The following is a 14,616-nucleotide window of genomic DNA, read 5'->3' on the forward strand; positions in this document are numbered from 1 at the left end:
AGTTGGTGTGACTCTGTATTTCAAAACACTGGGTCATGAACAGGCACTAGAAAGAGTTGTTTAACTACAAGGAAATTTGATCTTCTCTTCTGGGAGGGAAGAGGACTAATATCCTAACAAACTTTAATAGTTGCTCTTTTTTGAGAAACCACTATGTAACAGTTAATGTGAACGGCTGCAAGTGCTCATTCACTTCGTGTCTTGCTCTCCATCCTTGGTTCATAAGAAGATTACATGCACATCCACTTGTAGTTAGGAAGGGTCATGGGTCATGTGACTATCCTGGACACTGAAATATGAGCAGAAGCATGCTTGTCAACTCCAGACTCATATATTTTGGAAGTAGTATCCAATTCTGTGCTCCTTATTTCATTCAGTAGTGAACCTGGAGAGCCTATGTGGAGATGCAGAAGCTCATGATGGAAGTAGCTTGGATCCCTGAGTCACTTGACAATGTAGAGCCCTGCCAGCATTCATCAGATATTATGTGTTATAAAACCATTCAGAAATATGTTATAAAACCATTCAGAAATATGACTTTTACAATTATCTCTCATAAAGACTTTACCTGAATAACACATACCTACTATTTCTTTTAGTTTTATTTAAATATCTTAATTACAAAGTAAATAGGACAATATTTTTTGTTTCCAAAATATTGTAACAGTAGGAAGAATTCACAATTCATCTTCCTCACTACTTTCCCCCAAAATTCATCCCTACCCAGAAGTAACTGCATTAGAAACTCTTCTGTGTAGTATTTCAACATTTATTCCAGGCCTAGTCTTACATATCTGTGCTAGAAAAATACATTGGGAATTTCAAAAACACATGTATAACAATATACCCATTGTGTTCTGACTCTTGGCCTTGTCACTGAATAAAATGAATGCAGGATCTTTCTGTGAGCGTCTATTACAGATCATGTCATTCTTTACTCCCTAGAATTCTAAAGTGTGTTATGTGCCAGAATTAATGTAATCATTTTCTTCCTGATGGGCATACAAGTTGTTTCCCATTTGTTGCTATGATTAATAGAACTGACATCAATATCATTGAACACCAATTCTGGGGCAAATATGCATGTTTTCAATCATAGGGAAGATGTAACAAAGTGCAATTAGATTCAAGTGGAAAGAGTGTGATGATAGTAAATTTTTATGAATATGGCTGATACTCTTTTCCAATAATGCTATACAAAATTATCTTCTCACATATTTATATATGTGAATAAATTAAGTTCTCATTGGTATTTTATTTTATCAAACTTTTAAATTTTGGTCAAACTTCTGACTGAAAATATATCTTACTGTTACTTTAATTTGCATTTCCCTATTTTCTAAATAGATTGAGCAGAAAATTAATTTAGTCCTTCACCCATATAGAGTGAGATATTTGCAGTGATATTGTAAGTACAAGGATTCTCCTGGGTGTATACTTTTTTTTTCTTTTTAGGCCTGCACTTATGGCATGTGGGTGTTCCCGAGCTAGGGGTTAAATCAGAACTACAGCTGCCAGACTACACCATAGCCACAGCAACACAGGATCCGAGCCCCATCTGGGACCTACACCACAGCTCAAAGCAACACCAGATCCTTAACCCACTGAGTGAGGCCAGGGATGGATCCCACAACCTCATGGTTTCTAGTTGGATTCATTTCCACTGTGTCACAACAGGAATTCCATCTAGTTTTTTTTTTAACTTTCTTTTATACTTTTAGAATTCTGATATGCCAATTAAATGTTCCCTTCACTTTGAGAAGCAAGGATTTTTCTGTATCACCAGGTGCCAGGAAATGAGCCTGGACAGGAAAACATCTCTAAGTGAGGAACATCAGAAGGACAGGATAAGGGGGGAGGTGGGAGAGGAATTTCCAGAATTCATGAGAGAGATCACATATTGAAACAAGGACAGAGAGGAAGTTCCTATTGTGACTCAGTAGTAATGAACCTGACTAGTATCCATGAGGACACGGAATCGATCCCTGGCCTTGCTCAGTGGGTTAAAGGATCTGGTGTTGCTGTGAGCTGTAGTACAGGTTGCAGACACGGCTTGGATCCTTCATTGCTGTGGTGCAGGCCAGCAGCTGTAGCTCCAATTTGACCCCTAGCCTGGGAACTTCCATGTGCCTCAGGTGCAGCCCTAAAAAGCAAAAAGATAAAAAAGAAAAAGAAAACAAAAAGAAGAAGAAGAAGAAACAAGTCCAGAGAGCCCAGAGCAGCTGAAAGTCTGTATAATGACTTCAGCAAAAGGTAGAAAAGGTACGAGAAGGAAAGAAAGTAGAGAATCTGGTGGAGGGTACTGGACAACTTACATAGAAAGACTAGGGAATCTCTGGATCATCATTACCAGCCTGAAGCTGTAGAGTGGTCTGATGGGTAGATCTATTGCATGAAAGGACCAGAAGCAAGCCTGATAGCTCACTCTCCCTTAGAATGCCCCTATGCACTGTCAGGCAGAGTATAACTAGCTCTCCTGTGTCACCTACAAAGTTATTGATGGAATCTGGAAGCATACATATCTTCACTACCTGGTGGTTCTGTGCATCCTTGCCAGTGTACCAGGACTGTGAGCTGTCTTGATGGCTGAGGGAGAAGGCTATTTTTCCCCTATCACTGAGGTTGAGGCTGTGCTAGTGAATGAGATTGGTTAGTGGTTGAGGTCAGTTAAAACAGAGCAAATATTATCAATGAGTAGTGGAAGGGGTGTATAGCTGCAAGGATGGGGAATGGGAGGGGGTGTTCCCTAAGGCTAACTACTTTAGTGACTGTTGGAAAGGGCTGAGAGAAGATATGGCTTGAAAAACAATTCAGGTGTTATTCCCAGTTCGTATTGCTTCCCATGGTTCCTGATTTCTTTTCAGACCAGAGGGCAGAAGTACTTTGGCTGTATTTGGTGGTCTATGTTGCTACCAGCCACTTACTGGAGTAGGGGGCTGGCCTACAATGCAAACATTTACAGGGTGGGTGGAGAACCATTATAGTTTAACAATGTAGTTCCTTGTTAAATTGACTGAGGAGACAAGATATATGTGGAGTCCAAAGCCATATCTTTTTATTCTAATAACTCCAACTTGATTGAATTAAAACTAAAACAGTAGCTTCTGTGCTAGCCATTCCTGCAGTCATCACATGATCTGTAGTAAATATAGTAAAATCAAACCTAAGTGAGGACAGTGGACTAGCCTGTCAGACTCAGGCCAGCAGATGGGGTAATCCCAGGCCTAATAAAAGTAAAAGTGAGTATTCTCAATGAGGTCAGAGGGACCAGCCATTCCAGAACAGCAAGTGCCACCATACATAGCCCCGTCTCTGCTGTCAGCCTTGGGAATCTCCAGAAAAGGGTGACTGGAAATGGCTTTCCCTGAATTCTGTCTCTGATGCCTAAGGGAAGTGATTACTTAGATCTCAGGTGGGCAACATCAGGTCAGCAGAGGGAAGAGTTTCTGTCTCTGCTTGGAGGTTAGATAAGGTTCCTAATTGAGTTAGAGGGGACCCCCCTCACCCCAGAAGAGGGTGGACCCCAGAATCTTGCCCCCGCTTTCAGTCCTTGCAAGCTCTGTGGAGGGATTCTGTGAAGCACCACCTTCTGAATTTCCCCTCTGAGGACTCAGGAAACTGGGGGCATTGGACCTGGGTGTCAGGTCAGCACAATGGAGAGTGGGGTTCCAGGCACCAACAGAAATAAAAATGAGAATTCTGTTTGATTTCCAAGGGAACCCCAAAACATGTGGGCAGCACAGTGGCCTGCTCCTGCTGTCAGCTCTGGAAGGTTCCTGTATGGCTGTGAGCTTCAGAAGCCCCATCACTTCACAACTTTGGAACCTGGAGAGCGATGTGTGTATGGCGTTGGTATAAAGCAAGTTAACCACAGGGAGGAGACACAGGATTAGCCCGCAGGGGAAAGAAAAAGCCCCTTGGTGAATTTCAAGGGGATCCCCCAGCCCTAGATCAAACCCGACCTGGTAGAACCCCGCCCCTGGGTCAGCACTGCACGACCCCAGAGAAAGCTGGCCGGAAGTGGTGTGCCCTGATATCTGCCCTGGAGTCTCAGGGAAATAAAGGCATTGATCTAAAGGGAGTAGCGTCATGTGCACTGGGGGAGGCACTCTGGGCTCTGCCTGGAATTACGGTAAAAATCCTGCATTAAATATGAAGGCACTGCTTATCTCAGACTAGAGGAGCTCCCAGAGTTCCGCTCCGGCCATCAGCCCTGAGAGAACCCAAGCAGGAATCATCTAATGTAGCAACCTCAGAGAACCTTCTAAATTCCCTCTGAGAAGACTGAGGCGGGTGAGGGCAGTGGGACCAGGTTTTCGGCTTCAAACCAGCAGAGAAACTGGTCTCAAGTCCTAAAGGAGTAGAGGGGAGGACCGCGGGTAGGGCCTGACGGAACCACCCTCGCCGGAACTTAGGGGGCCTCACATAGCCCGGCCCCCTGTGGCGCCGGAGGCCCCAGCTGGGGTTAAGGATGTGACGCAAACTGACTTCCGCCTCTGTAGTGTGAGGCGATCGCGTCGCGGCAGTCCGGCGAGGCACCAGGCTCTAGCTGGAGTTTCGGTAAAGAGCTTGAGTTAGGGGTGAGGGGCCTGGCCAATCCAGATTAAAGCAGTTTCGAGAGAGTTCCACTCGGCTCTCAGCGAGGGGGCGGCGGGGAGAACCTGGATACGGGGCGGAGGGAGGGAATGGGGGACACGGGGTGGGGGTGGGGCATCTGACATAGCGATCTCCAGGGCTCTCCGAAATTTCCCTTGAGGGGATGGAAGGGGATGGAAGAGGCATCAGACAGGATGTCAGCTTCAGACCAACAGCGGGACTGGTTCCAGGCCCAAACGGGAGGTGGGAGGGAGTAATGGCGATTACCTGAGCAAAATCTGACGGAACCGCCAACATCGAACAAAGCCAGGGGAGAGGGGGCCTCATGGAGCTGGCCTGCAGCCTGGTGGAGGCTGGATTGCTGTGTGGTGCCCTGAGTCTAAGGGGATGTGAACAGTGGAAAATGGGAGGAAGATGGCGTCAGGCCGGGAAGAGGAGGCGCTACGAGGCCCTACCATGCATTACAGCAAGGGCACTGAGCGCGGTCTCAGGGAACTATCCACTCCTGACAAGGGGTCCTCTCAAAGCCCTGCGAGACCCTGGGCAAGAGTGTGAGGTTGAGGCCCTCCCTTCTCGCACCGTTCTTGGGCACTCTGAGGAAGCCCAAGTCTGGTCTGAGAGGGCAGCCTCATTGTCAACCCGGGCTTTTCCAGCAGTTTGTGAGGACCCGGAGTGAGAACTGAGGGTACCACTTGTCTCAGAACCATGGGCGTCCCAAAGAGTCCTATCTTACCATTAGCCCTTAGGGGACCTGGGGCAGAGAGGTTAGACTGAGTCCTCCCTAACCGCAACCTTGGGACTTTCATGGATTTGAGGGCCTTTCTCTGAGGGTATAGGTCTTAGGTTAGCAAAGGGAGGAGGCCCAGGCCCCAGAAGAAGTGAAAGTGAGGCACTGAGTGAGGACCGAGACTGCTAATTATCCAGGGATAGAGAGGGTCCCATGGAGCTCTGCCTATGTGTGCTTTCTTCCCCGTGTATCCCCAGGCAAGTGTGGTACAATGAAGTCCTGCTCATTTTCACCTCTGGCATCTCAGGGTGATACAGACTTGGAAATGAGGGGACAGCATCAGACCACTAGAGCACAGGGACCCTAAGACCTACCAAAAGTGAAGTGATGACACTTAAGGTGAGCTTAAATGCTCCCTAACTCAGAACAGAGCCACTGTTCTAAGCCCCATTGAGCCCCAGACCGTTTTGGTAGTTAGAAGCTAAGACATACCCTAGTTATTCCCATAGGATTCTCATGACAGAAGCAAATCAGAGCATAGGATCTTTGTGGGCTCCTAAGGGAACAGTGCCCTCAAGGAAACCTGCAGATGTAGCCTTTCATAAAGCAAAAGCTATATCTTCTAACAGTGGCCCAACAATCTCTCCTTTTTCCTTTAGGTCACTGAGTCATCTGCCCACTTGTCTGCTGCCCTTGTTGAAAGCCATCATGCCTCGGGGTCAGAAGAGTAAGCAACGTGCCCGTGAGAAACGCCGCCAGGCCCGAGAGGATCCTGGGGATCTGGTAGGTGTTCAGGCCACTGTGGGACTGGGGGCAGAGTTCCCCCCCCCTTCCTCTCCTCATTTCAATGCTATTTCCCAAAACTCACTCACTTCTGGGTCATATTGCAATCCACAGGGTCTTCAGAGAGCTACAGCTGTTTCATACACTGAGTCCATCTACAGAAGTGGTCTAGATGAGAAGGTGGTTATATTGGTGTACTACCTGCTGTACAAATATCAAATGAAAGAGTCTATTACCAAGGGAGATATGGTGAGAAATATAATCCAGACATATAGAAATCACTTCCTTGAAATCCTCAAGAGAGCTTCTGAGCACCTGGAGATGGTCTTTGGCCTTGACCTGAAGGAAGTGGATCCTTATCGCCGCATCTATGTCCTTGTCAACAAGCTGGACCTAAGCTACAATGCAAAGCTGAGTGATGACAGAGGGGTTCCCAAAACAGGGCTGTTGATGGCTGTTCTGGGTGTGATATTCACGAAGGGCAACCGCGCCACCGAAGAGCAAGTCTGGCAAATATTGAATGTGATGGGGTTATATAAGGGGAGAAAGCACTTCATTTTTGGGGAGCCTAGGAAGCTCATCACCAAAGATTTGGTGCAGGAAAATTACCTAGAGTACCGCCAGGTGCCTGATAGTGATCCTCCTCGCTATGAGTTCCTGTGGGGTCCAAGAGCCCATGCTGAAACGAGCAAGATGAAAGTTCTAGAGTTTGTGGCCAAGATCCATGATACGGTCCCCACTGCTTTCCCCACCTGGTATGAGGAGGCTCTGAGAGATGAGGAAGAGAGAGCCCAAGCCAGAGCTGCAGCCAGGGCTCGCACTGCTGCCATAGCCAGTGCACGCTCCAAGGCCATGGCCAGCTGTTCCTCCCGACCCAGTAAAGTCTGAGGCAGATTCCTCACTTTGTTGTTAGAAAGAGAAGTCTGTATTCTAAGTAGTAGAAGATTGGGGTGGGGCTCTAGACAACATAGTGCGTAACATATTTGTCCTTCTGTTCTATATAATAACTTTAATACTTTTTAAAAATAATTGCTCCTTTTAATAGAAGGTTTAAGTAGCTTCATAATCCAAATTTGAGTGGTATTGCTCAAATATTTATTGTTGTGAATGAGAATTAACAGTTTTATTATTTTTGTAAAACAAGTTGGAAAAGTTCCCCTTTAGTAATTTGCAACAACAGAACATGGCAATGTATGATCCATTTCCTTGGAAATGTGAAAAATTCAACAGTGTAATAGTTGGGATCACAAATGAAGAAATAAATAAAAGATGATAAATTCTAGGTTTCATTTATCACGTTTAGTCTGTTGTTTTATAACATTATTTATACACACATATATGTATGTCTTATATAATATATATAGATGAAGAATAACCATTCTTGCCCATAGAATTTTAAAGTCTTGGAGCAGCTATGATGTAAGAAATATTTAAGAATCCTCGCCGACCAAAAGGACAAGTCAAAAGATGGTGTGAGGACTTGGGGGTTTTAATTGAGAGTAGTCAAATGTAAATGATCTGTGACAAAAGGTTTTGAGACTTGGGAAACTGCATCTCCTTCAGTGTGAGGCATTTTAGTTAAGCTGGGTGGTGGGTCAGATGAGTTTGAGTTGTGAGCAGAGACTAAAACCTCAGATGATGTGTCTCAGATTAAGAGACTAATAGAAAGCTTTTAGCACTTAAAGATCATGTATATAGCAGAGAGATTTTAACCTGGGGAAGGTGTGGAAGAGGTTCTGTGCTCTTGTTTCAGTGTGGAGAACTCAGCCCACAAAATAGGTGATTTGCACACATAACAAAGGAGTGTCTGAGAAATAAGGTGATTTACATGAGGTGGGAGGCCCAGAAACCACTGTGAAGGAAATCTTTGCCTTGGGCTGGAGAGATGTAATCCAATAAATGGGCATTTTATTGGACTGTGTTATCTGGACTGTAGTGGGTAAACTGTAAGCTAGAACTAGATTTGTGACAAAGGTAGAATAATTGCTTGGGATGGAAGGGAAGATATGAGGGATGGAAATAGATTTTTGACAAATTCCAGGAGTGTTGAGTTGCATCAAGCTGGGTAGAATCCCCTACACGAGTAATAAATAACATCCTAAGAAAATTTATACAGTAAGTAACTTACTTTAACATGCTAAGTAACATATTGGCTGATTTTTTGTGCCATATCCTAGAGAGCTACAAATGCTATGGCATTCCTAGGATTTTTAAAAAATACAGCAGAAGGGAGGTTAGTAGGTTTTAGGGTGAAAATAATTATAATTAAAATTTGGTAAAACCTAATATATGCTAGATACTGTGCCAGTGTTTTGCGTAAGTTACATTCCAGTGTTCCTACTTATAAGATACATGTAAGCCAAAACAGGAGGACTACTTATCACATCCATTTCACAGATGAAGAATCTGAGGATCACATAATTTTTCAATTTTCCAGAGTTCACCTGGCTTGTAAGTGCCAGAGCTAAGACTAAAGCCCTGGTCTGAAATCCTCTAGGGCCTACACTGTTCTACTCCTGCTGACCTTTGATCTTTTAATTCATTTCTCTTCTCATTAGTCCACAGTGTCTCCTGTGAAATAAAATAGGAGGAATCAGCAGCCAATGTATGAAACCCAGGTGTATTAATAAGGTGAAAATGAGAATTAAATACCACATGTGGACTATCTATGCTTGCATTTGCTGAAGGTCACCTGCCTCTATCTGTAGAGTTTTTTTAGAACTGACTCTGCCCAGTGTTGGTACATGGGAGCTGAGCCAGTGCTTTCCAGATACATCGCTCTTCATCTGGCTCTTCCCCAGTGTGCCCTCATGTCCACATCTGGATCCTAACCTGCTATCCAGCTCTCTCTGCTTCCTGAGGCCTCACTGCTCCCAGTGGAACAGAAAGCCCAGAATCACCCCACCTTTTGCCTGACTTCGAGCCTTCCAGCTCCCTGCAGACATCCCTTGTCTGTCCAATCCCTGACCATGGAACCTCTCTGATAGCAACAGCCTCAACTGCTGTTGTTTACTTTGGAAGCGAAGTTTAGATGTCTGCTCATCTGCTCTGGGTGCTTTCATCACACTCTCAAAGTTTTGTTTGTTTTTTTGTTTTCAAATTGGCTTGTGAGTAAATTTGAATAGGATCTACTGGTTCGTGAAAGATAAACGTAAAATTACAAGGTTTTAGAAAGCAGAGGAGGTTAGAAAAAAATAGGAGTTCCCATCATGGTGCAGCAGAAACGAATATGACTAGGAACCATGAGATTGCGGGTTCGATCCCTGGCCTTGCTCAGTGGGTTAAGGATCCAGTGTTGCCGTAAGCTGTGGTGTAGGTCACAGACGCGGCTCGGATCTGGCATTGCTGTGGCTCTGGCATAGGCTGGCAGCTATAGCTCCAATTAGACCCCTAGCCTGGGAACCTCCTTATGCCGTGGGGTGTGGCCCTAAAAAAAGACAGACAAAACAAAACAAAACAAAAAACCAAAAAACACCAGACCAAAAAAAAAATTTAATATACTGACTTATTTGAGACTGGCCGATGAATCTGTACACTGATGAGTGAGCTTAGCAAAGTGGCCAAGAACCAAAGCTTCCCGCCTAAGTGGTAGATGAGCAAGGATTAAAGAAATCACTGTGTTGTAACCAACTGCAGAGGCTGGGTTCTAACAGACTCTGTAGCCCTTCCAGGAGTTTATGTTAGTATCCCACAGCTGCTATAACAAACTGCCACAAATCCAGCAGTTTACAATAACATACATTTATTATCTCACATGTCTGTGGGTGAGAAGTCCAAGTTCCTTCTGCTTCTTTCTCTGTTCTGAGTTTTGCAAGGCCCAAGTCAAGCTTTCAGCTGCCAGGTCTGTCATCGTGAGCCCTGGGAAGAATCTCCTTCCAAAACCATTCAGGCTTTGGGCCTAATCCAGTTCTTTGTGGTAATAAGACTGAGGTCCTGTTTCCTTGCTGACTATCAGCTGCCATAGTTTCTCCAGGCCTCTCCCCAGTTCTCACATACAGCCCATTATATTTTGAGTCAGCAATTAAATTCTGAATCCTTCTCATGCTTGGCTTTTCTTTAACTTTCCTGAATGCTGCATCAAAGTTTTCGGCTTAGAAAGGGTCATACCGTTAGATTGGGCTCATCCAGGTAATCCAGTATGACATCTTTATTTTAAAGTCGTTTTCATAACCTCACCATGACTGCAAAGTGCCTTTGGCCATGTAACATAACATATTTATAGGTTTCAGGGATAAGGTATCAACATCTCCCTGGAGCAATTATTTAGTCTACCAATGATGTACAAAATGTCTCCCTAGAGGATATGCCACCTTTGATAAGAAAAAAATGACCAGCTTCTTCCTGACTCTTGTTTTTATCTGCCCCAGAGGAAAACACTGGTTTTCCAGTGTGCCTAAAGACAACTGTACACTTGTTTCGGCGTGTTCATCAGGTGACGGGCAGTAGAGACTCACAAGTTGTGATTTTGATCATGCAGCAAAAGGAAGAAAAAAATTTTCAGTGTACTGAGACTGCAGTAAAAGTCAGTGCAGAAAGGTACTATTTAGTAACAAAAGGTGACTCCTCCCTGCTGAGATTTACAGTATCCTTTAGAAAATTGGTATGAGCCTGTATCTGAAAGCCCCTGTCACATAGTGGACACTAGAAAAGGTTGGAGGGTTGCAGGGCTATTTTGGCCTTCTCAGAAGCTTCTCCAAGAATGAAGAGGGCTTTTGTATACGTTATAAGTGTTGCATTTTACCAATGATCTTCTACTCTGTAACTGTGGAGAGACTGCAAGTGCTCATCCACATGTGTAGCACATGAGGGACACTGTATTGTCCAGTCCACTTGTATTAGAAACAAAATATGAACAGAACCAAAGTTTGTTATTTCCAGACCAAGGCAGCTGACAGTCAGTGTGCTACCTCCATGCTTTCTGTTCAATTCAGCAGCAAACGTGCAGAGCCTATGTTGAGAGGTGCATCCACATGGTGGAAGCAGCTTGGATTTCCGGGTCACCTGGCAGCAGAGACACTGGCCAACCCATGGCAAGCTTCATATGTAAGAGATAAACTTTTTTAGTGTTAAGTTATTCAGGTTTCAGGCTTCTTGCTGTACACCCACTAGCAGATACTTTATCTGAATAACACAAGGCTACTATTTCTATTGTCAGTCTTACTTAACTGTACTAATTAAAGTAGAAATAGTTCCTATATTCTTGATGCTAAAAAATTCTAAAAATATGAATGTCACAAATCCCATTCCTTATTTCATCTTCCAAAAATCAGACTTTCTCAGAAGTCATAATTTTAAAATGCTGTTTATATCATATTAAAATACATTCTGAGACTTTTTTCTTACATATAGTAGAAAAATTCAATGAGTTTTTAACATACACGGATAATTTTATCTCATATATATATATATATATATATATATATATATATATATATGGTTTTGCCTATCTGTCACTCAATAAAATGAATGCAGGATTTTTCCCTGAGAGGACATATAGATCCATCTTATTTTTTAAACTACTCTGAAGGATCTTTCCATGAGAGCCTATACAGATCATGTCATTCTTTACATCCTAGAATTCTGAAGTGTGTTATGTGCCACAATTGATGTAATCATCCTTTTCCTGATGGGCACACAAGTTGTTTCCCATTTGTTGCTATTATTAATAGAACTGATATCAATATCATTAACTATAAATTATTGAGAAAATGTAGATATTTTCTTATAGGTAAGACATAGAAGTATGTGAATACTATAAACTCGCAGGCATTTTATTTTATTTAAATAAATTTTCTTTCTTTTTATAGCCACACCTGCAGCATATGGAGGTCGCTGGCTCAGGGGTCAAATCAGAGCTGCAGCTGCAGCCAATGCCACAGCCATGGAAACACCAAATCTGAGCTGCATCTGTGACCTACCCTGCAGCTTGTAGCAATGCCAGATCTTTAACCCACTGAGCAAGGCCAGGGGTCAAACCTGCATCCTTAAAGAGATGTCAGGTCCTTAACCCACTGAGTCACCATAGGAACTCCTTATTCAATCAATTTTAAAGTTGATAAATCTTTTATATGAATATATATCCTCAATGTTATTTTATATTTCTATGTTTTCTAATTATTTTACTCAAAAAGTATCTCATCATTAATTAATTCCTCATCCATACAAAGAAAGATTTTTGCAAGGTCTTGAGTACTGGGATATTTCTGGGTGCATGTTATAAAATTCTATGTCAATAGGATTCTTTCCAATAACTTTAAGAAGCAAGGGTTTGCTCAGAATGATCAGATCCCAGGATAAAGTACAGACAGAATACCCTCAACTAGTGAGGAGCACTAGAAGGCCTGGGGGTAAAGAAATTCCCGAATCCATGAGCAAGACCACATACTAAACCAAGTCCAGATGGCCCAGGACAGGCTGGCAGTGAGGGTTCTGAATTCAGAGCTCAGCAGATAGTAGAAAAGAAGAGGAGAGAATATTTGGAATCTTGGAGGGTCCTGGACAATCCCATAAAAGGGCTTGGAAAATCTATGGGTCATTATTACCAGCTTAAAGTTTCAGAACAATCTGAGTGGGCAGATCTACTGGATGAAAGGACCGGAGACATGCCCGATACCCCTCCCTACCTTAGAATCCCCCCTGCCCACTGTCAAGCAGAGTACAGCTAGCTCCTCTGTGTCACCCAGTGGTAATATTATTGAATTCTGGGAAACCTACATCTCTTCACTACCCTAGTGGTTCTGTGCATCCTTGCCAATCTATCAGGGTTGAGAGCTGTCTTCTTGCCTATTGACAAAAGCTATTTCTTCTGCGTACAGAGCCCTTTCAACACTGAAGATGAGGCTGAACTTTAAAAAAATAATCTAGATGCTATCCTCATCTTAGATTACCTCCCTTGGTTCCTGAGTTCTTTGCAGCCATAAGGCAAATGTCTTATGGCTCTGTTCAGCTGTCTATGTTGCCACCAGATACTCTCCAGGGCAGACAGCTGGCCCCAGGTGTGTAAACATTTTACAGACTAGGTGGAGAGAATCATTGCAAATGGTGCAGTTCCTTATTAAATTGACTAGAATTGATGATGATATGTGATATCCAAGTTACTATAATAATTCTGGCTTGATTGAATTAAACATTAAAATTAAATTCTGTACCAGCTATTCCCAACACCTTCAATAGTTTTAAAAATACAGAGAAATTTCAAAGATTGTACAGGGCTCCTTTATACCCAGTGCTCACTCTTCTCTACTGTTAATATCTTACATTATTATGGTAAATTTTTCACAACTAATGAACCAATATCAATAGATTATTAGTAACTAAAGCCTATGCTTCATTCAATGTTCCTTCATTTTTTACTAATCTCCTTTTTCTGGCCCAGGATCCCACCTACAATAGCACATTTGCATTTAGACATCACTTCTCCTAGGCTCCTCTAGACTGTGACAGTTTATCATATTTTCCTTATTTTTGATGTCCTTGACAGTTTGTGGAGTATCTGTCAGGTATTTTGTAGAAGGTCCCTCTATTGGGTTGTCTTTGATACTGTCTAGACTGGCACTATGGGTTCTTATGAGGAAGGCCTCAGGAGTAAAGTGCCATTTTCATCACATTACATCAAGGGCACACTATCAAAATAACTTAACAACTGGTGATATCCCCTTGTTCACCTACCTAAGGTAGTGCATGTCAAGTTTCTCCACTGTACTGTTACTCTTTCTCCCTCCTTTCCATATAGTACTCTTTGGAAAGAAGTCACTATGTTCAACCCGCACTTAAGGGGTGGGGAGTTACGCCTCGCCCCTTGAGGGTGGAGAAGCTACATTAATTATTTGGAATTATTCTCTACATAAGATTTGTCTATTCTCTCTGATTATTTATTCATTCAGTCATTTACTTATAGCAATGTAGATGCATAGATATTTATTTTATACTTTGGGTTAATTCAATATTAGATAATTTATTTTCCTGCTCAAATTGTTCCATTGCTCCTAGAATCTTGTTGCTTTTACAACCTCTCAGAGGACAGAACTTAGAAATGCCTGTATACTAGACATATATCTATATGTATGCACATATATTTATGCTTCTTTATACATTCATCCATTTGTATCTGTACTAAGCTAAACATGAGTCATACTGATGTCTCCAATTCTAATCTAGTATATGATTCATTCTACCCTCCCCCTTTGCTTAACTCTGTAAGAAAATTGGCTCCAACTCTCCATATACTTACTTATTCAAGTATACATCTATATTGATTTCAGATTATTAGCCCATAACCTTCTGAAAACAACTTTACAAACTAAAATACAATATCAATATATGGTTCCTTTTTTCCTTAGTCTCACAGTATGCACTTATTTCCAAAGGTACTTAGGTCAGCACTGTTTTGCTCCATTCTCTTAATTGATGTTACTTCATATATTTGTAATACAGCTACATTTTTTTTTGTCACAGTCTGCATTCCAACCTGGGATACCTAGATCTCTGACTTGATTTTATACTTGCATACA

At 42.6% G+C, this 14,616-nt stretch overlaps 1 protein-coding gene across 1 annotated transcript; it reads left to right on the top strand.

Moving 5' to 3' along the window:
* Positions 1–4,498: 4,498 nt before the first annotated feature.
* On the top strand, positions 4,499–7,388 carry LOC100737657 (melanoma-associated antigen B10-like). The gene is made up of 3 exons (XM_005673513.3): positions 4,499–4,560; positions 5,983–6,106; positions 6,221–7,388. The coding sequence occupies exons 2-3, from the start codon at positions 6,032–6,034 to the stop codon at positions 6,992–6,994; spliced, it is 849 nt and encodes a 282-aa protein (XP_005673570.1). The 5' UTR covers positions 4,499–4,560; positions 5,983–6,031; the 3' UTR covers positions 6,995–7,388.
* The last annotated feature ends 7,228 nt before the right edge of the window (positions 7,389–14,616 follow it).

The sequence above is a fragment of the Sus scrofa genome, chromosome X (assembly GCF_054392235.1).
Source record: "Sus scrofa isolate SSC_HxYL_T2T_F1_AM1 chromosome X, Sscrofa_HxYL_maternal_Yorkshire_Landrace_v2.0, whole genome shotgun sequence".
Taxonomy (NCBI): Eukaryota; Metazoa; Chordata; class Mammalia; order Artiodactyla; family Suidae; genus Sus; species Sus scrofa.

What these genes read in the sequence shown, in the direction of transcription:
- LOC100737657 (XM_005673513.3), top strand. Translation starts at nt 6,032, where the DNA reads ATGCCTCGGGGTCAGAAGAGTAAGCAACGTGCCCGTGAGAAACGCCGC. An exon ending in GAGAGGATCCTGGGGATCTG is followed by an intron (nt 6,107 to 6,220) that starts GTAGGTGTTCAG and finishes TGCAATCCACAG; the next exon opens with GGTCTTCAGAGAGCTACAGC.